This window comes from Salvelinus alpinus, chromosome 1 (genome assembly GCF_045679555.1).
Source record: "Salvelinus alpinus chromosome 1, SLU_Salpinus.1, whole genome shotgun sequence".
NCBI lineage: Eukaryota > Metazoa > Chordata > Actinopteri > Salmoniformes > Salmonidae > Salvelinus > Salvelinus alpinus.
In genome coordinates, this window is record NC_092086.1 from 110,685,834 (window position 1) to 110,712,363 (window position 26,530).

The 26,530-nt window shown below is 44.3% G+C and overlaps 1 protein-coding gene across 6 annotated transcripts in view; it reads left to right on the forward strand.

Moving 5' to 3' along the window:
* Positions 1–1,901: 1,901 nt before the first annotated feature.
* nedd4l (NEDD4 like E3 ubiquitin protein ligase) overlaps positions 1,902–26,530 on the forward strand; it is a 107,404-nt gene continuing 82,775 nt past the window's right edge. For 4 of the 6 annotated variants that reach the window (XM_071341268.1, XM_071341279.1, XM_071341287.1 and 1 more), the window contains exons 1-4: positions 1,902–2,426; positions 13,400–13,473; positions 22,609–22,690; positions 24,443–24,481. In XM_071341268.1, the coding sequence (XP_071197369.1) occupies positions 2,382–2,426; positions 13,400–13,473; positions 22,609–22,690; positions 24,443–24,481 (240 nt within the window). In that variant the 5' untranslated portion in view covers positions 1,902–2,381. The remainder of the gene's footprint in view (positions 2,427–13,399; positions 13,474–22,608; positions 22,691–24,442; positions 24,482–26,530) is intronic. The other 2 variants (XM_071341294.1, XM_071341328.1) reach the window with 1 other exon arrangement.

Here is a 26,530-nt window from a genome sequence, read left to right on the forward strand (position 1 = left end):
CAGCTGTTTGCTGTTTCACACTGGTTACGTCCCAAATGGCATCATATTCCCTATATAGTGCACTACATTTGACCAGTTCCCATAGGGCAGTATGTTGGGAATAGGTTGCCATTAGGGACGTAACCAGTCCATCCCTCTTTAGTGTGGTCCACTTTGACACTTAGCTCCTCTCCCTTCTAGAACACTGAGATGGGTGACGAAACGAGCCATTACCCGGCAACAGCGGGATCGGTTGCATGCTTCATGGGGCAGATGTGATGTAGAGCTCCACACCAACCAAGGACATAGAGATTATGACGGCTGGTTGATATGCCTGGATAACCTTTTCTACTGACCAATCTCCTCTGCAATAATACTCTAAGAATACCCTGATGATTCAGAAGTTCCCTCCATTCTATTCTATTCTATTCTGTCATCAACTAGTTATGTATGTCTGTAATTCCAAACTGGAAGCCTCCAACTCTGTATGTCCCTTAGCCAATGGGTAAGAGCTGCATGTGTCTGTCTATAAAGACCAGACCTCTGGGATCTGAAAACAATGGCTTAAAGGCAGATCATATAGAGATCATAAATAATAATCTTCATATCTTGACTGTATTTTCTGTGTTTATGGCAGCTCTTAAAGGTATCATGGTAGGAGAGAAGAGAATACACACCATAAACTAAACGAGCAGCTCATAAAATCATACAGTACATTTCCTGTCAGATGGCATTTGGTTGTTTGGGGAGATCTGGGAAATCTCTTTACCCCTCCCGATCCAACCTCTACTTAGAAGCAATAACATTATATAATAGCCCCATCTGGTCCACAGATTGATTTAAAAGACTCATTGTGTGTCATGTTATATTCCTTTGCAAATGATGGGTACAGTAAATATTAAACAACCTACACATACAAATGGGTTTTCCCAAGGCCGATCTAGCTCATCTGGATATGCAGACTACAGATGGGTAACTACTAAATTATGAGCGGTTTCGCCTTGAGGTGTGTGAGAGTGAAGCAGATTAGTGTGTTGTGTGAGTTCACCCAGTATTAAGGTGCATTCACGTGGATGGCTAGTCATTCAGAGGTTATGAACGGTGCAGTTGCCATCCTGCCAGCTTATTTACTCACTGAAACAATGGTAGTTTACATACACATGATATGTACAGTTCCTAATGCTCTCTTGCAATGACTGTTGTGTCCGTGTCTTCAGTGCTATGTGTGAGTTGCTGAGACAGCAGGGGCTGTGATGCTTTGAGGACATCTAGTGGTATTACAGTGATAGTGGCAAATTGAGATTAAATGACCACTTTATGAAAAAAGGTCTCAAACAAATGTAAATGACAGTTTTATCAACACAAATCTAGCTCTAATCTTAATGTTCAAATCAGCATTTAAAGTCAGAATAAAACCTGCCTTGTCTGCAAATACATACTATACTGCTTGACCTTGGAGAGAAAATGGCCATAGGATTACTATAAACATAATAATTTCTTAGATAGGATACCGTTTTTAATATAATGGATTAGTTTGAGCCATACAGTTTATTGGAAAATACAAAAGAAATAGAATCAAATGGAAAAGCTAAACTATATTGTATTATCAATTTTCTTAGAACCAGAAATGCATCCTCTGCCTTACACACACGCACGCACAGCATCCCTGGAGAAAGTGTCAGGCGTTAAGTGTCTTGCTCAAGAGCACAACAGCTGTGGATGGTACCTGCGATCAGTGACCAACAGCACCCCTCTGTCGCTAGTCCTACATTTCAATAGTTTGTTGATGATGCAGATATAGCTACAGTAGCCCAAACCAGACACAAAAGAAAATCTGTCTTCTGCATCCACATATAGTGAATGCCTAGCTACCTGGTATGCGCCAAAGTCTAACCTCAAGGTGGCGCTATATGACAAGCAAAACTGCTCAGTCTGGCAAAGCAACGTTTCAGGAACCTGCACAACCTGAAACAATAAGACAGTTTTAAGACGCCCTAGCACCTTTTTTTATTGGCCAGTTTGCTTTTTCAGTAGTTCTATAACCCGCGTGGTTGGCTTAATTTGTCTTTACTCACTCGAAGTCAGCTGTCACCAACGTTTTTGGACAAAACCGAAGGATATTAGCTTTGAGTTGAACTGGAAGAAGCAACTGGAGTCTCTGAATTCTCAGCCAAAACCTAAATACTGTAATGTTAGTGCCCCCTTTCCAGATTTATTATTTTTGACCGAACATAACATCACACTGGAGAGGATTACAAAAAAAACCGGCATTATTTGCTTGTGCCAATGAAGGATTCGATCTATCAACAGAGGAACCCACACATTCATTGAGGAGGGGACACTTTGCTATTGTTCAGGCTAGCCAGCTAGCTGTGTGTTTTTGTGTTAGCTCCTCAGGCTATATGGCTACGAATTTTGAACCCATACATGGCCTCTCCGAAGATGAAGTAAGTGAATATCTCATATCTCGATGTGTAGTGTTTTAGTAAGATATCTGTATGGCGAACTAACGATGTCCAAGCTAGCTAGCTAACGTTACAATGTGTCGTTCCGCTCCAACAGGAATGTTAGCCATCTTTAGTAGCTAGTGGAGGCCAGTTGTCAGCTGTTATGATAGCTAGCTAGCTAGTTTCCTCGACAATACTTATTCCAATTTGAGGTATGTACGTAACGTTAGCTGGATAAGATGAACTAGCGTTAACGTTAGTTAGAAAAAAACAATTTGAGTAGCCCTGCACTGTGCAAACGTTACGCTTTCTTACTCAATCGCACGTTTTTCCTACAGAAACATGTACAGTCACTGTACATGGTTTTAAGTTGCAGCCGACAGTTAAACACAATTTGGCGAAGATAAACATTAGCTAGTTAGTTATGGCATTTTTACTACAAGCTAGTTAACGTTACCTAACTTACGTTAGTGACAATCACTACTGTTAGCTACAGTGTCTGTCAATCAGTGTAACGTTAACTTCTAATTTGAAATCCAATTTAAAAAAAACATCTGAGCTCTAACCCTATAAATGTGTGTATCACTTTAACATGTTTGTTATTATTTCTCGCTCATATGAAAGATACGGTCCTTATGCTTCCAAAACCGTACCGCAAACGATGCGTGTTAATGTTTAGACCGAGCTCTTAACAAAGCTCTGTACAGAATACGCCTTCGTCCAATGACTCTTATGTGTGATGTAATGGAATTGAGTCGTGATCAAGGGCTGAATCTGACTGTCTTCAATGACCATTATAAAGGACATTATGTTGACCATTATTTGTTTAACAAGTGATTTTACTCACAAGTAGATTCCAATGGCAGTAACTTAACACTTCTTGTGTGTGTAACCTAGGCTACATGCCCTTGATTTCCACATTACACTCCCATGAAGTTGGACACCAATTAAACATTGAGGATGTAGTTAAAATTTTCTGGCCTCATACTGTAATTAAAACACCTCTGCAGTAAATGGTTTCCAGAGGCAGCACTTTTGGGACGACCCAGTTTTAAACCGCTAAAAACAGCAACGCTTTGTTTCAATCTGCCTACTATTCTCGTAACATTCCTTTAGAGATGAAGAGCAGAGGACGAGTGGGTTCCTTCACTGCCTTTCCCTGTGTAAGCAATGTCAATGTTGGGGGCGAATACTTTCTCAATATGCATGAAAGTTTAGTGTTTAGGGCTTATAGGCATCTCATTAATAATATTCTATGCACAATAAGGATATAGGTCGCAGTTGCTGCTAATAATGGAATTCATTATTTGTGCGCATCGAAACAGTAAGTGGTGTGACTGACTGTGTCAGAATTCAGAATCCTGGTACAAGGGAGACTCTTAAGTATTCGGAGTCATGACAGTCTTCAGGAAAAGGTGGGCATAATTATTCATTCCTCACATAGGGCTACTTGGAACAGCTGGGTAAGCCGCCTGGGCTGTTACAAGCTTATTGTACCCCACATTCCCATTCCCACCCCCACCCATTGCTAGCACTTATCATAATTAGTGACATGGTTTGTTTTCAGCTATTATGTATATGATGGTGTAAACATTAGCTCACAGACAGTGTCATTGATTTTGTTTAGCCGTTAGGCATCACAACTTGCATTGTAGTTTAAAAAAACTAAAAAAAACTGAGACAGCAAAGTGTATGGGAGACTGCTGGCTAGGCAGGCTGGCTGGGGTGGCAGGCTGGCTGGGTGGGGTGGCAGGCAGGCTGGCTGGCTGGGTGGGGTGGCAGGCAGGCTGGCTGGGTGGGGTGGCAGGCAGGCTGGCTGGGTGGGGTGGCAGGCAGGCATGCAGGTGGGGTGGCTGGCTGGCTGGGTGGGGTGGCAGGCTGGCTGGCTGGCTGGGTGGGGTGGCTGGCTGGCTGGCTGGGTGGCAGGCTGGCTGGCTGGATGGGGTGGCAGGCTGGCTGTCTGGGGTGGTAGGCAGGCAGGCTGGCTGGGGTGGCTGGCTGTCTGGGGTGGTAGGCTGGCTGTCTGGGGTGGTAGGCAGGCAGGCTGGCTGGGGTGGCTGGCTGTCTGGGGTGGCAGGCAGGCAGGCTGGCTGGGGTGGCTGGCTGTCTGGGGTGGCAGGCAGGCAGGCTGTCTGGGGTGGTAGGCAGGCAGGCAGGCTGGCAGGCAGGCTGGCTGTCTGGGGTGGTAGGCAGGCAGGCATGCAGGTGGGGTGGCAGGCAGGCATGCAGGTGGGGTGGCAGGCTGGCTGGCTGGCTGGGTGGGGTGGCAGGCTGGCTGGCTGGCTGGGTGGGGTGGCTGGCTGGCTGGCTGGGTGGCAGGCTGGCTGGCTGGATGGGGTGGCAGGCTGGCTGTCTGGGGTGGTAGGCAGGCAGGCTGGCTGGGGTGGCTGGCTGTCTGGGGTGGTAGGCTGGCTGTCTGGGGTGGTAGGCAGGCAGGCTGGCTGGGGTGGCTGGCTGTCTGGGGTGGCAGGCAGGCAGGCTGGCTGGGGTGGCTGGCTGTCTGGGGTGGCAGGCAGGCAGGCTGTCTGGGGTGGTAGGCAGGCTGGCTGGGGTGGCAGGCAGGTTGGCTGGGGTGGCTCCCTTCCTTCCTTCCTTCCTTTCTGAAGAGACTCATGCTACAGAGCTGGGGGGTGATTTTGTTTTTTCACTTCCAGAATCGTTACAGAAAAGGATTCGGGCGGACTAGAAACACAGTTGTGCAATTAGGCCTATTTGTTTATCAAATTAAGTTACATTTACCTGTAGTAAAAAACAACAACAACTAACCAGGTAAGTTAATAGAGAATGAGAACATTAATGTTGAACGACAACTTGAGGCAGTCTAATGGTTGACATAGCTAATGCAATGAATGATTGTATTAAACCAGGCTGGTCATTTTGAAAGGTGAGGTTGAAAATTGGGCCAGGACACAGTGTTGACTAGGCCGAACTCTTACAACAACAGAGATAGTTCCTGTCCTGGGGCATTAGGTACTCCTAGAATAGAGAGAGAAGCCCTCCAGCTCTGACACTACTCCAATAATAACCTAACAACCTGATCAACGTCAGCAAGGCAAAGGAGTTGATCATGGACTACAGGAAATAGAGGGGCAGACACACCCCCATCGATGGGGCTGTAGTGCAGCGGGTCGACAACCTAAGGAATTAACATGGTCCCCACACACTGTGGGGCATGACAACGCCTCTTCCTCAGGAGGCTGAAAAGATGTGGCATGGACCCTCAGATCCTCAAAAAGTTATACAGCTGCACCATCGAGAGCATCTTGACTGGCTGCATCACCGCTTGGTACAGCAACTGAAAGGCACCCGACAACAAGGCGCTACAGAGGGTGGCGATTACGGCCCAGTACATCACTGGGGCCGAGCTCACTGCCATCCAGGACCTCTATAGCTGGCGGTGTCAGAGGAAGGCCCCAAAGAATGTCAGACTTCAGCCACCCAAGTCATAGACTGTTCTCTCTGGTACTACCAGGCAAGTGGTACCAGTGCACGAAGTCTGGAACCAACAGGACCCTGAACAGCTTCTACCCCCAAGCCATAAGACTGCTAAATAGCTAATCAAATGGCTATCCGGACTACAAACCTTTTTTCGTTTTGTCATTATGGGGTATTGTGTGTAGATTGATGAGGACAAACATTTTAGAATAAGGCAGTAACGTAACAAAATGTGGCAAAAAAAAATAGGTGTCTGAATACTTCCCGACTTCACTGTACACTACATGACAAAAAGTATGTGGACACCTGCCTGTCAAACATCTCATTATAAAATCATGAGCATTAATATGGAGTTTGTGCCCACCCTTTGCTGCTGTAACAGCATCCACTCTTCTGGGAAAGCTTTCCACTAGATGTTGAAACATGCTGCTGGGACTTGCTTCCATTCAGCTTCGAGCATTAGTGAGGTCGGGCAATGATTTTATGCAATTAGGTCTGGCTCGCAGTCGGCGTTCCAATTCATTCCAAAGGTGTTTGATGGGGTTGAGGTCAGGGCTCTGTGCAGGCCAGTCAAGTTCTTCCACACCGATCTCGACAAACCATTTCTGTATGGGCCTCACTTTGTGCACGGGGGCATTGTCATGCTGAATCAGGAAACGGTTGCCACAAAGTTGGAAGCACAGAATCGTCTAGAATGTCATTGTATGCTGTAGCATTAAGATTTCCCTTCACTGGAAGTGTGGGGCCTAGCCCGAACCATGAAAAACAGCCCCAGACCATTATTCCTCCTCCACCAAACTTTACAGCTGGCACTATGCATTCGGGCAGGTAGCTTTCTTACACCTCTCCAGACAACGCTTAGGAAGGCCCTTTCCTGCACATGGTGATCTTAGACTTGTGTGTGGCTGCTTAGCCATGGAAACCCATTTCATGAAGCTCCCAACGAACAGATCTTGTGCTAACGTTGCTTCCAGAGGCAGTTTGGAACTGTGTAGTGAGTGTTGCAACTGAGGACAGACAATTGTTATGTGCTTCAGCACTTGGCGGTCCCGTTCTGTGAGTTTGTGTTGCCTACCACTTCGCAGCTGAGCCGTTGTTGCTCCTAGACATTTCCACTTCTAAATAACAGCATTTACAGTTGACTGGAGCAGCTCTAGCAGGGCAGAAATTTAACAAGCTGACTTGTTGGAAAGGTGGCATCCTATGATGGTGCCACATTGAAAGTGACTGAGCTCTTCAGTAAGGCCATTCTACTAACAAAGTTTGTCTATGGAGATTGCATGGCTGTGTGCTCGATTTTATACACCTGTCAGCAACGAGTGTGGCTGAAATAGCCGAATCCACTAATTTGAAGGGTGCCCACGTACTTTTGTGTATGTATGTGTGTGTAGCTACCTCAATTACCTCGTACCAAGTCGATGTGCTGGGGTACATGTGCTCCCTGTATATAGCCATGTTATTACCTCGTACCCCAGCACATCGACTTGGTACATGTACTCCCTGTATATAGCCATGTTATTACCTTGTACCCCAGCACATCGACTTGGTACATGTACTCCCTGTATATAGCCATGTTATTACCTCGTACCCCAGCACATTGACTTGGTACATGTACTCCCTGTATATAGCCATGTTATTACCTCGTACCCCAGCACATCGACTTGGTACATGTACTCCCTGTATATAACCATGTTATTACCTCGTACCCCAGCACATCGACTTGGTACATGTACTCCCTGTATATAGCCATGTTATTACCTCGTACCCCAGCACATCGACTTGGTACATGTACTCCCTGTATATAGCCATGTTATTACCTCGTACCCCAGCACATCGACTTGGTACATGTACTCCCTGTATATAGCCATGTTATTACCTTGTACCCCAGCACATCGACTTGGTACATGTACTCCCTGTATATAGCCATGTTATTACCTCGTACCCCAGCACATTGACTTGGTACATGTACTCCCTGTATATAGCCATGTTATTACCTCGTACCCCAGCACATCGACTTGGTACATGTACTCCCTGTATATAGCCATGTTATTACCTTGTACCCCAGCACATCGACTTGGTACATGTACTCCCTGTATATAGCCATGTTATTACCTCGTACCCCAGCACATCGACTTGGTACATGTACTCCCTGTATATAGCCATGTTATTACCTTGTACCCCAGCACATCGACTTGGTACATGTACTCCCTGTATATAGCCATGTTATTACCTCGTACCCCAGCACATTGACTTGGTACATGTACTCCCTGTATATAGCCATGTTATTACCTCGTACCCCAGCACACCGACTTGGTACATGTACTCCCTGTATATAGCCATGTTATTACCTCGTACCCCAGCACATCGACTTGGTACATGTACTCCCTGTATATAGCCATGTTATTACCTCGTACCCCAGCACATCGACTTGGTACATGTACTCCCTGTATATAGCCATGTTATTACCTCGTACCCCAGCACATTGACTTGGTACATGTACTCCCTGTATATAGCCATGTTATTAGCTCGTAAGCCAACACACAGATTCAGCACTGCTTCTCCCTGTATATAGCCATTTTATTACCTCGTACCCCAGCACGTAGACTCAGTACTGGTACTTCCTGTATATAGTCATGTTATTTTCTACTTCCTGTATATAGACATGCTATTTTCTACTTCCTGTATATTTCATTTAAAAAAAAAGATTGTACCTTTTTTTAATTTAACTAGGCAAGTCAGTTAAGAACAAATTATTATTTATAATGACGGCCTACCCTGGCCAAACCCTAACCAGGACGACGCTGCCGGATGTGATGCAGCCTGGATTCGAACCAGGGACTGTAGTGAAGCCTCTTGCACTGAGATGCAGTGCCTTAGACTGCTGCGCCATGTTATTTTCTGCGTCCTGTATATAGCCCCATGTTATTTTCTACGTCCTGTATATAGCCATGTTATTTTCTACGTCCTGTATATAGCCATGTTATTTTCTGCGTCCTGTATATAGCCATGTTATTTTTACTCCTTATTGTTATTCACTGTGTAATCATGGTGACACTTTCAATTATCACTAATCACATTTCCATCCACAGTTTTTATCCGAGTAAAGTCATACATACCGTATAAAAATAATCACGACAGCTGTGATGGAAACGGAACGTTATGGTAAAAGGTTATAAATGCAGACGGGTAATGTTTGTTCCACACGGTGTGATTTCTGTCGTAAAATGTGAGAAAAGGCGGTGGAAACGCTTTGATGCGCAAATACTGATGTAGCATCCAAATGGAAGTAAACTTGGAGTCACTCCATTTATGTGGTGTGTGTGTGTGATCCTCACTCCGACTCGTGGGGAAAGCATGCTGTATATTAGGCTACAGATGAAATAAGTTGTGATGAACTTCACAGGTTGGTGAAAGTGCACGGTGATTCTTTCCATTAGATACCGAGGGTCTTATTCTGTTGACATGATAATCGATGTTTGGGTGACGGCAGACAAGTTAAAAAATAATCTTGTTTTTTATGGTCCATTATAATCTCATATAGGTTATACTTGCGCTCTAGCCAACAGCGCACAGATATCGCTGTTGGCTAGAGCGCACGTGACAATACCAGTGGGCACACTCAATATATAACGCACTTTTTTTGTGTGTGAAAGAATCATCAGTAGTGTTGAAAATGGAAACCATTTTAACTCCCATGTACCGAAATATTTTTATTAATTTCTGTGCATGGGAATTGAGCTGCAAAAGGTGTTTTTATGTGCGCTATGTCATCACGCACAGCCTTTTTTTCTGCAAAGAGTCAATTTGATTGAAACTACTCAGGTGGCAATATGGGCGTATTGTTTTTATGCAGATGTTTGAATATTCATATGAAAATCTGTCGCCAATTGGATGGAAACCTAGCTATTACCTAACTTCTTAATCCACCAAAAAAAATCACTTTTAAGAATCCCAAGTTGAACAATGACTTCTTATTCAATTGAATGTCATTAATCAGTATCAAATATGGGGTGAAGATAGGCTACCCTGCTACCAATTTTTCATCATAAACACGTTTTCTCTGTTTCGGGATTGTAGAGGGAGTCTGTCTTACAACTGAAGTAGTCTGCAGATTTCACATGCCTTCCTCAAAGGTATTCTTAGAGAGCATCCTGTCAGAGTCCCGGGAGATGGCATAGCTTCTGTACTTGGAAAATTCCTAAAATTCCCTCTGGAAGCCAACAACAGTTATTTAAGTAATGCTTTAAAGAAGCCGCGGCCAGTCTTTCACCAGTGAACCTACTATCAGTCTTTCACCAGTGAACCTACTATCAGTCTTTCACCAGTGAACTTCTTGACACAATGCTCGCTTAACCCGGAAGCAAGCCGCACCAATGTGTCGGTGGAAACACTTGGCGATTGTGTCAGTGTGCATTGCGCCCGGTCCGCCACACAAGTCGCTAGAGCGCGATGAGACAAGGACAAGCAGGCCGGCCAAACCCTCCCCTAACACAGACGACACTGGGCCAATTGTGCGCCGTCTAATGTGCATCCCGGTCGCGGCCGGCTGCGACACAAACCAGGATCTGTAGTGACGATGCAGTGCCTTAGACCGCTGCGCCACTCGGGAGGCCTGTATACTTAATTTTTTTAAATGATATATATGGGCGTACTGTTGACATTGAGACTGGGGTTTTGCGGGTACTATTTAATGAAGCTGCCAGTTGAGGACTTGTGAGTCGTATGTTTTTCAAACTAGACACTAATGTACTTGTCCTCTTGCTCAGTTGTGCACCGGGGCCTCCCACTCTTTCTATTCTGGTTAGAGCCAGTTTGCTCTGTTCTGTTATTCTTATTGTGTTTTTATTATTATTATTTTAGTCTACTTGGTAAATATTTCCTTCTTCTTGAACTGCACTATTGGTTAAGGGCTTGTAAGTAAGCATTTCATGGTGAAGTTTACACTTGTTGTATTTGGCTCATGTGACAAATAAAGTTTGATTTGAGATAAATATAAAACAAAAATGTACCCCCTTTTTCTCCCCAGTTTCGTGATTACAATCTTGTTTCATCTTTTGCCCTCAGAACAGCCTCAATTGGTTGGATCATGGACTCTACAAGGTGTCAGGTATTCCACAGAGATGCTGGCCCATGTTGACTCCGGGGTTTCACACAGTTGTGTCAACTTGGCTGGATGACCTTTGGGTGGTGGACCATTCTTGATACACATGAAACTGTTGCGCGTGAAAAACCCAGCAGCGTTGCAGTTCTTAACACAAACCCCTGCGCCTGGCACCTACTACCATTACCCTGTTCAAAGGCACTTTAAATATTTTTGTCTTGCCCATTTACCCCTCTGAATGACACATACACAATCCATGTCTCAACGCTTAAAAATCCTTATTTTAACCTGTCGTCTCCTCTTCATCTACACTGGTTGAAGTGGATTTAACAGGTGACATCAATAAGGGATCATAGCTTTCATCTGGATTCACTTGGTCAGTCTATCATGGAAAGAGCAGGTGTTCTTAATATTTTGTATACTCAGTGTATAATTTTTTTCCCGGACTCAGATATTTCGGTTTGATACTGCTCATTCTGATATGTCTTAATTATTTTATAAACTTTTGGATGACGTGTGTATTGTTATTGTAATGTTAGATATTGCTGCTCTGTTGTAGCTAGAAACATAAGAATTTCGCTGCACCTGCGATAACATTTGCAAAACTGTTTACTCCACGAATAAACTTTGAATTAAGACTCATAGGCAAGAATTTGACCAAGACACTCTATCATGTTCAGTTTGAAAGCTAGTTGTAACACTACCTACCCCTATTATGAGGAGGAGAGAGGCCTAGATTGGACAGGGACTGTGTCATGTATTCTTCACCGGTAAGGCAACTTTAGATAGACGACACACATGGATGAAGGTACGTGGGAAAGGTTGCTCAAAGTAGTTTACTGTACCACACCTTACTACAGGTACTGTTGACCTGGTTGGCAGCTCTTATGCCTTTGTTCCAAGACTGCGTTGTTTGTGACTGGCACGGTTGGCTCGGCTGATTGGAGCACTCGCTCTGCTTACACACAGTGGGATAAAATACTAACCTGTCAGTTGAATAGGGGTAGAGCACGTTCGGAGTAGGGAACTCCTTCAACATTTACATTTAAGTCATTTAGCTCTTATCCAGAGCGACTTACAAATTGGTGCATTCACCTTATGATATCCAGTGGAACAACCACTTTACAATAGTGCATCTAACTCTTTTAAGGGGGGGGGGGGGGGTTAGAAGGATTACTTTATCCTATCCTAGGTATTCAAGACTGTTGGAAAAGCATTCCAGGTGAAGCTGGTTGAGAGAATGCCAAGAGGGTGCAAAACTGTCATCAAGGCAAAGGATGGCTACTTTGAAGAATCTCATCTCAAATATATTTTGATTTTAACACTTTTGGTTACTACATGATTCCATATGTGTTATTTCATAGTTTTGATGACTTCACTATTTTACAATGTAAAAAATAAAGAAACCCTTGAATGAGTAGGTGTGTCCAAACTTTTGACTGATACTATATGTTTGTAGGTCAAAGGGTAGACTAATGGGCTATATAAATTCATGAAAATCCCAGTCAGTCTTCAGTGAGAGTGAAGAGCAAGTAGGGCTAGGAATGGCCATGGACCTCACGATACGATATTATCACAATACTTAGGTGCTGATACGATATGTATTGCGATTCTCACGATTTTACACTGTGTACAAAACATTAAGGACACCTGCTCTTTACATAACATAGATCAGGTGAAAGCTATGATCCCTCCACTTGTTAAATCCACTTCAATCAGTGTAGATGAAGGGGAGGAGACAGGTTAAAGAATGATTTTTAAGCCTTGAGACATGGATTGTGTATGTGTGCCATTCAGAGTGAATGGGCAGGACAACAGATTTAAGTGCCTTTGAATGGGGTATGGTAGAACTGCAATGCTGCTTTTTCACGCTCAACGATTTCCCGTGTGTATCTAGAATGGTCCACCACCCAAAGGATATCCAGCCAACTTGACACAACTGTCAGATGCATTGGAGTCAATATGGGCCAGCATCCCTGTGGAACACTTTCGACACCTTGTATAGTCCATGCCCTGACACATTGAGGCAGTTCTCAGGGCTAAAGGGGTTGCAACTCAATCTTAGGAAGGTGTTCCTAATGTTTTGTACACTAGGTGAATATGTATTGCGATTCGATGTTCCAAACATATTGCTCTCTATATATCTGCTGCAAGAGAGACGAGACAGCATGGAGAAAAATGAGTTTTGATCAGTCAGGGAAATAAAAGCGCTGATGACATGTTTACTCACCATAAAGAAAAAAGCAAATGGATAACAAGCTATAGGATGAAAAATACAGGCACAGCTACAGTTATCTAACACGACTCTTTGTTTTAGAAGCAGGCCTATTGGCCAAGGCAGACTGAGGCTGCCAACAATGTTATCTATTCAAAGCATTTCGACTGTTGTGTGATAAAATATGTTTTTATTTTAAAATGTTTGTTTTTTCTTTTGCAGAATGAAACCAGAGTTCTCCGTGTCAAGGTTGTGGCAGGCATTGATCTGGCAAAGAAAGACATTATCGGAGCTAGGTGAGCATGAGCTAGGCTGTGTTTCTGTGTGTTTGGCTACCACTGCTGCCCTTTTTGAATTCTCTAGAACATTCCAAAGACATTGCGCAAACCTAGACTAGTAAACCTTGAGCCAAACCTAGACTAGTAAACCTTGAGCCAAACCTAGACTAGTAAACCTTGAGCCAAACCTAGACTAGTAAACCTTGAGCCAGACCTAGACTAGTAAACCTTGAGCCAAACCTAGACTGGTAAACCTTGAGCCAAACCTAGACTGGTAAACCTTGAGCCAAACCTAGACTGGTAAACCTTGAGCCAAACCTAGACTGGTAAACCTTGAGCCAAACCTAGACTAGTAAACCTTGAGCCAAACCTAGACTAGTAAACCTTGAGCCAAAACTAGACTAGTAAACCTTGAGCCAAACCTAGACTAGTAAACTTTGAGCCAAACGTTCACAATGATTACTAAACTGATTACTTCCAAGTCACATGACCCAGATCCATTAGTTAAGAGAAAATGAAGTATTGTCATATCTGTTTTACCCATGGATTTCTACCAAGGTTTTCTTTTGAGAAGTTGTGCGAAAGCTTTGTCCCCCTCCCCTTTTTGAAAATGTTAAAAATAAAAGCTTAACAATTTAAATGTGCTTTTATGCTGACAAGATTTAAAAGGTTAATTTAAACAGAGGGCCTATTTTTTTTTTTGTGTACAAAATGCAGGCAGGGATCAAAGGGGTTGCTTAAAAGCAGTTCTCACTGTATAATAGTGATAATATAGCCTAACCATCCTGTGAAGACACACGGATAGATAACCAACCTGCATATCTGTTGCTTCATGCTCCATTGCGTAAGATCTGTGTGTTGTTTCTAATGAATTCCAATGCCCTCCTGACCAGTGCAAAAGAAAACAACACAATCACTCATTAGCTTTCTGAAGCGCACACTCCCTTTTTAGTTAAACATTTTCTACTCTACTCTATTGTTTGTGTTCCGTGGAGTGCAGCAAGGCCTTCTAGTGAGTTGTGTCCCAAATGGCTCCCTATTCGTGCACCACAATAGGGCTCTGGTCAAAAGTAGTGCACTATATAGGGAATAGGGTTCCATCTGGGACGCACAGGTAACTCTGCTTGTTCATTTGTTGGTGGATTACATGCGTTGATATGCAGAGTCATTCACGAAGAGCCACGGTTCTATAATGGCTGTAGTTGGAGGGGTAGATGTGTTTTTATATTTGTTCAGTATTTACATTTTTTATTTAACTAGGCAAGTCAGTTATGAACAAATTCTTATTTACAATGATGGCCTACCGGGGAACAGTGGGTTAACTGCCTTGTTCAGGGGCAGAACGACAGATTGTCAGCTCGGGGATTCGATCCAGCGACCCTCTTTAGCTCTGGTGTGTGGCAGTGGCCACTCCCCAGGTTCTGCTACAGACCTACATATAGCCCTCTCCCCAGGTTCTGCTACAGGCCTACATACAGCCCCTCTCCCCAGGTTCTGCTACAGACCTACATACAGCCCTCTCCCCAGGTTCTGCTACAGACCTACATACAGCCCTCTCCCCAGGCTCTGCTACAGACCTACATACAGGCCCTCTCCCCAGGTTCTGCTACAGGCCTACATACAGCCCCTCTCCCCAGGCTTTGCTACAGGCCTACATACAGCCCCTCTCCCCAGGCTCTGCTACAGGCCTACATACAGCCCCTCTCCCCAGGCTCTGCTACAGACCTACATACAGCCCCTCTCCCCAGACTCTGCTACAGGCCTACATACAGCCCCTCTCCCCAGACTCTGCTACAGACCTACATACAGCCCCTCTCCCCAGGCTCTGCTACAGGCCTACATACAGCCCTCTCCCCAGGCTCTGCTACAGGCCTACATACAGCCCCTCTCCCCAGGCTCTGCTACAGGCCTACATACAGCCCCTCTCCCCAGACTCTGCTACAGATCTACATACAGCCCCTCTCCCCAGGTTCTGCTACAGACCTACATACAGCCCCTCTCCCCAGGCTCTGCTACAGGCCTACATACAGCCCCTCTCCCCAGGCTCTGCTACAGACCTACATACAGCCCCTCTCCCCAGGCTCTGCTACAGACCTACATACAGCCCTCTCCCCAGGTTCTGCTACAGATCTACATACAGCCCCTCTCCCCAGGCTCTGCTACAGGCCTACATACAGCCCCTCTCCTCAGGCTCTGCTACAGACCTACATACAGCCCCTCTCCCCAGACTCTGCTACAGACCTACATACAGCCCCTCTCCCCAGACTCTGCTACAGACCTACATACAGCCCCTCTCCCCAGACTCTGCTACAGGCCTACATACAGCCCCTCTCCCCAGACTCTGCTACAGGCCTACATACAGCCCCTCTCCCCAGACTCTGCTACAGACCTACATACAGCCCCTGTCCCCAGGCTCTGCTACAGACCTACATACAGCCCCTGTCCCCAGGCTCTGCTACAGGCCTACATACAGCCCCTCTCCCCAGGCTCTGCTACAGACCTACATACATCCCCTCTCCCCAGGCTCTGCTACAGGCCTATATCAAGTGAAAATCAAATCGCATTTTATTTGTCACATGTGCCGAGTACAACCTTACTGTGAAATGCTTACAAGCCCTTAACCAACAATGCAGTTCAAGAAATATTTACTAAATAAACTAAAGTAAAAAAAAATATAAAAATCAAAAAGTATTACAAGAAAATTACATTACAATAATGAGGTTATATACAGGGGGTACCGGTACCGAGTCAATGTGCGGGGGTATAGGTTAATCGAGGTAATTTGTAAAGTGGCTATGCATAGATAATAAACAGCGAGTAGCATCAGTGTAAAAACAAAGGGGGGGGGGGTGTCAATGTAAATAGTCCAGGTGGCCATTTTGATTAGTTGTTCAGCAGTCTTATTGCTTGGGGGGGGGGGGGGGTAGAAGCTGTCAAGGAGTCTTTTGGACCTAGACTTGGCGCTCCAGTACCGCTTGCCGTGCGGTAGCAGAGAGAACAGTCTATGACTTGGGTGACTGGAGTCTCTTTTATGGGCTTTCCTCTGACACCACCTATTCTATAGGTCCTGGATGGCAGGAAGCTTGGCCCCAGTGATGTACTGGGCCGTTCGCACTACACTCAGTAGCGCCATGCCGAGCAGTTGCCATACCAGGCGGTGATGCAACCGGTCACGATGCTCTCGATGGTGTAGCTGTAGAACCTTTTGAGGATCTGGAGACCCATGCCAAATCTTTTCAGTCTCCTGAGGGGGGAAAAGGTTTTCACGACTGTCTTGGTATGTTTGGACCATGATAGTTCGTTGGTGATGTGGACACCAAGAAACTCTCGACCCGATCACCACAGCCCCGTTGATGTTAATGGGGGCCTGTTCGGCCCGCCTTTTCCTGTAGTCCACGATCAGCTCCTTTGTATTGCGCACATTGAGGGCGAGGTTGTTGTCCTGGCACAACACTGCCAGTTCTCTGACCTCCTCCCTATAGGCCGTCTCATCGTTGTCGGTGATCAGGCCTAGCACTGTTGTGTCGTCTGCAAACTTAATGATGGTGTTGGAGTCATGTTTGGCCACGCAGTCATGGGTGAACAGGGAATACAAGAGGGGACTAAGTACACACCCCTGAGGGGCCCCAGTGTCAAGGATCAGCGTGGCAGACGTGTTGTTGCCTACTCTTAACACCTGGGGTCGGCCCGTCAGGAAGTCTAGGATCCAGTTGCAGAGGGAGGTGTTTAGTCCCAGAGTCATTAGCTTAGTGATGAGCTTCGTGGGCACTATGGTGTTGAACGCTGAGCTGTAGTCTATGAACAGCATTCTCACATAGGTGTTACATTTGTCCAGGTGAAAAAGGGCGGTGTGGAGTGCGATTGAGATTGCGTCATCTGTGGATCTGTTGGGGCGGTATTTGAATTGGAGTGGGTCTACGGTGTCCGGGAGGATGCTGTTTATGTGAGCCATGACCAGCCTTTCAAAGCACTTCATGGCTACAGACGTGAGTGCCACGGGCTGTAATCATTTAGGCAGGTTACCTTCGCTTCCTTGGGCACAGGGACTATGGTGGGCTGCTTGAAACATGTAGGTATTACAGACTCGGTCATGGAGAGGTTGAAAATGTCAGTGAAGATACTAGCCAGTTGGTCTGCGCATGCTTTGAGTACACGTCCTGGTAATCCGTCTGGTCCAGCGGCTTTGTGAATGTTGACCTGTTTAAAGGTTTTGTTCACATCAGCTACCGAGAGCGTTATCACACAGTCATCCAGAACAGCTGGTGCTCTCCTGCATGCTTCAGTGTTGCTTGCCTCGAAGCGAGCATAAAAGGCATTTAGCTCATCTGGTAGGCTCTGGGCAGCTTGCGTCTGGGTGTCCCTTTTGTAGTCCGTAATAGTTTTCAAGCCCTGCCACATCCGATGAGCGTCAGAGCCGGTGTAGTAGGATTCAAAGCGTCAATACAGGTTTAAGATTGCTTGTTTGATGGTTCGTCTGAGGGCATAGCGGGATTTCTTATAAGTGTCCGGATTAGTCTCCCGCTCCTTGAAAGCGGCAGCTCTAGCCTTTAGCTCGATGCGGATGTTGCCTGTAATCCATGGCTTCTGGTTGGGATATGTACGTACAGTCACTGTGGGGACGACTTCATCGATGCACTCGTTGATGAAGCAGATGACTGAGGTGGTGTATTCCTCAATGTCATTGGATGAATCCCGGAACATATTCCAGTCTGTGCTAGCAAAACAGTCCTATAGTGTAGCATCCGTGTCATCTACCCACTTCCGTATTGACCGAGTCACTGGTACTTCCTGCTTTAGTTTTCACTTGTAAGCAGGAATCAGGAGGATAGAATTATGGTCAGATTTGCCAAATGGAGAGCTTTGTATGCATCTCTGTGTGTGGAGTAAAGGTGGTATAGGATTTCCCCCCCCCTTGTTTGCACATGTGACATGCAGGTAAAAATCTGGTAAAACTGATTTGTTTGCCTGCATTTAAGTCCCCTGCCACTAGGAGCGCCGCATCTGGGTGAGCATTTTCTTCTTCTTCTTTGCTTATGGCCTTAGTTGGTTGAGAGCGGTCTTAGTGCCAGCTTCATTCTGTGGTGGTAAATAGACAGCTACGAATAATATAGATGAGATCTCTCTTGGTAGATAGTCTGGTCGACAGCTTAATCATAAGGTACTCTACCTCAAGGTGAGCAATACCTCAAGACTTCTTTAATATTAGACATCGTGCACCAGCTGTTATTGACAAATAGACACACACCCCAACCCCTCGTTTTACCAGAGGTGGCGTCTGCTCTGCCGGTGCATGGAAATCCCTGCCAGCTCTATATTGTCCGTTTCTTCGTTCAGCCACATTTCGGTGAAACATAAGATGTTACAGTTTTTAATGTCACGTTGGTAGGATAATCTTAATGGTAGGTCATCAGTTTTATTTTCTAACGATTGCACGTTAGCAAGAAGAATGGAAGGCATTGGGAGTTTATTCACTCGCCTACGGATTCTCAGAAGGATCCCCGATCTGCGTCCCCTTTTCCGGCGTCTTCTTCACGCAAAAGGCGTGGATCTGGGCCTGTTCCAGTGAAAGCAGGATATCCTTCTCGTTAAAGGAAAAAGTTTATTCTAGTCTGCGGTGGGTAATCGCTTTTCTGATATCATGAAGTTATTTTCGGTCATAAGAGATGGTAGCAGCAACATTATGTACACAATAAGTTAAAAAATAACAAAATTGCACAATTGGTTGGGAGAATGTAAAACGTTAGCCTTGTTCTTCGGCGCCATCTTTACTTTTCGCGGCCTAAACCTGGAGTTGACCTATTTACATGATATTGAACATCAACTCCAACAATAGGCTCGATTAGAATAAGTCAAAGCCCATGAAAAAGCAATAACTAGCTAACTTCCCTCACTAGGAGAGTAATTTACATTTTTGGCGTTTAGCAGATGCTCTTATCCAGAGCGACTTACAGTAGTGAGTGCATACATTTTCGTACTTGTCTACTGTGGGAACGAACCCACACCCCTGTTGTTGCAAGCTCCATGCTATACCAACTGGGCCACACAGGACAACTGTGGAGTGGATCCCACACAACAGGGTTTCCCCATCCATTGTGTGTGTACAGTTGAAGTCGGAAGTTTACATACACTTACACATTTTTCAACCAGTCCACAAATTTCTTGTTAACAAACTATAGTTTTGGCAAGTCGGTTAGGACATCTACTTTGTGCATGACAGAAGTAATTTTTCCAACAATTATTTTCAGACAGATTATTTAATTTATAATTTACTGTATCACAATTCCAGTGGGTCAGAAGTTTACATACACTAAGTTGACTGTGCCTTTAAACAACTTGGAAAATTCCAGAAAATGATGTCATGGCTTTAGAAGCTTCTGATAGGCTAATTGACACCATTTGAGTCAATTGGAGGTGTACCTGTGGATGTATTTCAAGGCCTACCTTCACACTCAGTGCCTCTGCTTGACATCATGGGAAAATCAAAAGAAATCAGCCAAGACCTCAGAAAAAAATTGTAGACCTTCGCAAGTCTGGTTCATCCTTGGGAGAAATTTCCAAACGCCTGAAGGTACCACGTTCATCTGTAAAAAGGTACAGTAGCACTGTCAAAGCTGTACAAAAAAGTACAGGAACCTACAGTGCTGGCCAAAAAAATACATAAAAAAAAAAAAAGCTAGCTAGCTCATGGATGCAAAAAAATGTTCTTCCCCAAAAACATAGCAAAGCGACAATCTGTTTCAGTAGCTACAGTTAGCTCGTTAACTATATAGCTAGGTGTCGTCTAAATGAACCCTAATTTATAAGACATTTCTTATTTGATTAATGGTGGTCGGACCTATCTATGTGAAGCTAGCCATAATAAGGATTAGCCACAACAGTGGACTTTGCGGTTAGCCTTCAAAATAGAAAGTATAGCATAATTAGACTATTTGTATTCATTTGCATAACTGTCAATATTATACATTTATTTTGAAGGCAACCCGCAAATTCCACTATTGTGCCTAATCCTAGCATCACAACACATAACCCGGTCCTGTCGAGCATCACTAGCCAGATGAAGCTAACAGGTTTGACAGTGCTACTGATAGTAGTGGTGGTGCTTGGCTTGGACGCGCAAATTCAGAACACACAACATTCTATAATAGAATTGTGTTATTTGACGTGTCAAATTAAAAGCTTATTTACCGCGTCAAATAGTGTTATTTGACGTGTATCTTTTTTGACACGCAAAGACCCAAACGGCGTTCCATATTTTGTCGTGAAGCTAATAGCAGTGACGCTATTACTGTGTAACTCCAGTAGGGCAACATCTGAAAAATAGCGCACTTGGTAGTGTGTACCGGTGCTCGACCAGTCGGCGAAAGCCAACATCACCCACGACAGAGAACGGTTGATTGTCAAGGGCAATGAATTTCATTATCTTGGCGTTAATGGATTTCACCCCTGAGTTGTCTCGCTTTCAAATGACTGCTCAACTTGTTGACTGCTCGATCCACACAGCAGACATTGTGGGCTAGGTTAGGAATGCTGTGTTGCATGTGTAGCGCAACATTTTCCATGGCATCATTACGTTATATAGATATGCACAGCAACTTTGACATCGGTTTTGCACCCAACTAGATGTCGGGCCGATACCGATGTTGACATTTTTAACTAATATCATCCGATTCCGATATATTCACCGATTTTTATATTGTGCATCCCTAGTAAGATAAGTTGTATGCTTCCCCAAACTTGACACTCACACACTGCCAATTAAGTCTTCATAAAAAACATGGAGGCAATTATTTTATAGTCAGATTTTCAAGCAAGGTAAGACATGCCTCATAAAGTAAAGTATTCAGGGTTCAAACAATTAAGTATGTTTTCAAAATGCATACTGCCTCCAGCTCACAGTGTAAAGTGGGATATCATTTTATATCATACCCCCAAGACATGCTAACCTCTCACCATTACAATAACAGGGTAGGTTAGTATTTTATATCATACCCCAAGACATGCTAACCTCTCACCATTACAATAACAGGGTAGGTTAGTATTTTATATCATACCCCCAAGACATGCTAACCTGCTCTATATTCCCATTGTTCTGTCATTACAAATAACAAAATATGAACCAAATGTGTTATAAAGACTCATGTAAATACTGTTCAGACAGTGTACCAGGCCACACAGGCTCAAAGCCACTATACTGTCTGTCCTTACTACTCCTGACTCAGCTAAATCACTGTGACGACAGGAGCCTGCCTGGTCAGTAGTCCTGTACTGCCAGCTTCAATCACTCAACAAAACAACAGGCAGTCAGTTTCACAAACCTGAAATTCTAACTTGGTAACAGATACCACAGAGGCAGCGAAACTGCTTACACGTGTACATTCATGACATTGGACTACACCCAGCTGAATTAGCCTCTATTGTTTTATTGACAAACACTGAGGCTTAAAATAGAAGTGTGTGTGTGTGTGCATTTTGTGCTTTAAAAAATATATATATATCAGGCTTGTTTTATTATAGTTGCTAATAACTGAGCAGAAATCTCTGTCGTTTCGTTTTTAGAGATCATCTATAGCTAGGCTATTACCCTGCTCCTTCAGAAGAGCTTGCCTGGTGCCCCAGACAGTCTCCTCCTCTGCCTCGAGGGGAGGAAGACTCCCAAGGGAGAGCAACAACAAGATCATGGCTGCTCTCCAGCCCTCAATTACTAATTAAAGTCTCCCTGCTGCTGAGTCTAATTGTGTGTTTATGTCAAAGCCTGATCCTTCTTGACTAAACAATGAAAATACTGTGTTGCAGACTGAGAGGCTCCTTGGCCCCTGTGTCTGTACTGTATCGCTACTACAGACGGGAGTCTTAATGGCCACTGCTCTGTCGCTCTCTCTCTCTCTTACACACACACACCCTCTTTGATGAATGCTTGTAGAAGCACAATCGGCTCAAAAACCTTAAAGTTACTGTAAGGCCTCACATTCAATACATAGAGCTACAGTACTGGCCACAGGCCCAGGCGTCACCCCTGGCCACAGGCCCAGGCGTCACCCCTGCAGCACACTGTCTTGAGACAGTAGCCCTTTGCTGTCATTAACTTGAGCATGAAGATCTCATCATCAACTGTCTTAATAATAGTCTCTTCTTTTTTCCCTTCTCTCTCTGCAGTGATCCCTATGTCAAGCTGTCGCTCTACGTTGCGGATGAGAACAGAGAGCTTGCCTTAGTCCAGACTAAAACCATTAAAAAGGTAACCCCTGGGGGCAATAATGTTTGACTTATCAATTGATCAGGAAGTCTGTTTGTCTGTAATTTATTATCTAATCCTCTGGTGTTTCCTTCTTGTGTCCTGTGGTTTTTAAACAACAACAATCTTGAGTTATTTAAAAATGTTTTGATTGTTGATGAATCTGAGCCGAGAAAGTGTTTCCTGTTTGCTGTTTACACTACTGAGCAATGTGAATAGTGTTGTGTAAAACCCAGTTAGAGGGAGGATGATGACCAGCTGGAGACGACCCCAGAACACTACTGTAGTCTGACGTGAACACCTTTCCCCAATATTAAGGCTATGTGGGTGAACTCCCTTACCTCCAGAGGGAGCTGTTTCACACAGTTCAGCATATCAAGTTAATTATACACACAATCTGAGGGACCTCTTGAGGGTATTTTGGAAGCCCTGTTTCAGGATTCTTAGTATTGTCGTGCTCTAGGCCTAACCTAATTAACAGGATTTGTGGAAGAAATTAGCTATAAATAGCATAGAGGTGCTCGCACTGGAGTTTGTTTCAAATCAAATTGATTTATATAGCCCTTCTTACATCAGCTGATATTAAAAGTGCTGTACAGAAACCCAGCCTAAAACCCCAAACAGCAAGCAATGCAGGTGTAGAAGCACGGTGGCTAGGAAAAACTCCCTAGAAAGGCCAAAACCTAGGAAAAAACCTATAGGAACCAGGCTATGAGGGGTGGCCAGTCCTCTTCTGGCTGTGCCGGGTGGAGATTATAACAGAACAGGGCCAGAACACGGATGCCACATTATTATTCCCAACCACCATCCTCTCCCTCTCTGGGTAAATCTCCTGTGATGACGGCCAGAGAGACTCTTATCCCCTTCCTGGAGACAGCCAGCCTCCCTAGCCCTCCCATGAAGTCAGCCGTATGCTGTCCATGGCCCTGGCTGGGATATAAATAGCTGACAATGTGCTGCTATGTGGAGCAGAAGACCCTTTTATTTCATAGTCACTCCGGGTTTATGAAGGTGTGCTGCTGGCGCAGTCAAAGCATTGTGCACCTGTGCCTCGTGGCAATATGAGGCTAATTCTGGGACGGTATTCATAAAACGTCTCTGAGAAGGATTTGCTGATCTAGGATCAGGTCCATTATGATCTTAAAGCCCAAACTGATACTAGATCAGACAATGTATGAGATGGGGCCCAGGATTGATTGTAAACTCTCCTAAGAAACAGGTCAAAGATTGTCCCTGACAGCGATGGCTGTATCACATTATCAGTGACGTTCTGCTAATATCAGATACCACATAGACAGTTTCTCTTTGCTCAAGCAGCAAGGTGGCCCAGGACTGGATCCATCTCTTAACATATATTTTGGAGTGGTTCTCCTGTTTGGCACGGAACCTTTTTCCGAATAGATTTGTATGATGTGTCTTCTCAGTCTAAGAGGCGGTAGATATCTCTCACCATGGTGGAAGAGTGTGTCACCTGATGTCACAAAGAAGTTATTTTAACAGACATGTTACTTCATCAAGGATGGAACATGTAGCTTAATCAGACTGCCTTGTAAAATGGACATTGTGGTGTTCCTAAACTTCATTGACATTCTGGTGTTTCTCTTATTTTAATAACCGGAGGTATTTTAATGAGTCTTCTCACTTAGTTTACAGACTGATTTTAAAGAAAGTGTAGGCTATTTGTTTCACAGCATGCAGGAAACACACCCAACTGACTAGCCTCACTCAACTTGTTTATCTATTCTTTCCTTTCAGACTCTAAATCCCAAATGGAACGAGGAGTTCTATTTCAGAGTGAGTTTCTTTACATTTACAGTGCCTTGCAAAAGTATTCAGACCCCTTGGATTTCTTCACATTTTGTTATACAAAGTTGGATTAAAATGTATTTAATTGTAATTTTTTGTTAACATTCTACAGAAGAAAAAAAAAATATATATATATATCCATCAAATGTCATAAATATAGTCGTTGCATAAATATTTAGCTCCCTGAGTCCATACATGTTAACAACACCTTCTTGACGGAGCTTGAAGAACTTTCAAAAGAATAATGGGCAAATGTTGCACAATCCCAGGGTGCAAAGCTCTTCGAGACTTACTCAGAAACACTCACAGCTGTAATCGCTGCCAAAAGTGCATCTACAAAGTATAGACTCAGGGCTGTGATTTACTTATGTAAATGATATTTCTGTATTTCATTTTCAATACATTTGAAAACATTTCTAAGAACATGTTTTAATTTGTTCATTGTGGGGTATTTTGTGTAGATGGGTGAGCTGTCATTATTTTATGTTTTATTCCATTTTCTAATCAGTCTGTAACACAAAATATGGAATAAGTCTCTAGGGGTATGAATTCTTTCTGAAGGCACTGTATGTAAACACATTATACCCGTCATTATCCTTCTCCATTTTTGTTCAAGGGTTTGGTGCTGCTACACCCCCATTTTATTGCCATTCAACACTACTATGGAAAACTTCCAGCCCTCAAACTATGTCATCAAATGGACCAATTGCATTGTTTACAAGCCCATCCACACATATGGGATTCATCCAGCTGGCTATTCTTAGAGGAATAATTGTTCATTCAGTGCTAGTGTTAGCAATTACATTCAGGCCTAGTGTTAGCGATTACATTCAGGCCTAGTGTTAGCGATTACATTCAGGCCTAGTGTTAGCGATTACATTCAGCTGTAACCTAGTGTTAGCGATTACATTCAGCTGTAGCCTAGTGTTAGCGATTACATTCAGCTGTAACCTAGTGTTAGCGATTACATTCAGCTGTAGCCTAGTGTTAGCGAGTTAGCGATTAGAGATGGAGACTGACGCTCAACAGAGCATGCTGAGGTTTGGCAGCCGGAAGCTATTGTGACACACGGGCTAAAAAACAGAGTTAAACTGAAATCGAGGTCTGATATCTTATCTCTAAGGCCGTGTCTAGCCTTGACAGTTCATGCAGCTTTTAGAGTTCTGATCATGGAGTTCTGATCATGGAGTTCTGTACGCCTAATGCTTCTACTCTATTGTGTCCGGATTCTCTTTTCCTGCGCTACAGTCAACTGCCAGTATGGATTCTGCAAACGGTGGAACAGGCTAAATCTGATAACACAACAACCACTTGATGATGGTATTAGCCAACTACTGTAGCTATCTAGCCAGCTAACCTCTGTCACTAGCCAGCAAAGTTTAAAAGGATTGCCAACAGGTTAGCATAACTTTAACCAAACCCCCCCCAAAAATCGAAATATGTTAGCTGGCTAGCATTTATGAAGCCAGCAAAATCATTCCTCACACGTCAGGAAAATATTTCCTCCCCCCAAAAAAAGGTGCCTCTCGCTCCCAAAACACACATTTCTGGAGACTTGTGGGTGAAGTGCTGCTGACGTCACCCACTGTTTTCCCTTTCGGTAGCCTGGTTGTGTCCAGACTGAGGAGAAATCCGCACACAAAGCATCCCTGACCACCTCCTGAAGTGATCAGCCAGATCTGAACACAATCTGACTACAATGCGACTTCAGTGCATCTAGGCATGTCTTTTCAATGCGATATTCGTATTCTGATAGAAGAATTATTATTATTTTTTATATATCCATTTTTTTTTCTCCCCAGTTTTATGGTATCCAATTGGTAGTTAGTCTTGTCCCATCGCTGCAACTCCTGTACTGACTCGGGAGAGGCGAAGGTCGAGATCCATGCTTCCTCCGAAACACGACCCCTGCCAAGCGGCTCTGCTTCTTAACACAATGCTTAACCCGGAAGCCAGCCGCACCAATGTGTCGGAGGAAACACTGTACACTTGGCGATCGTGTCAGCATGCATTGCGCCCGGCCTGCCATCGGCGTCG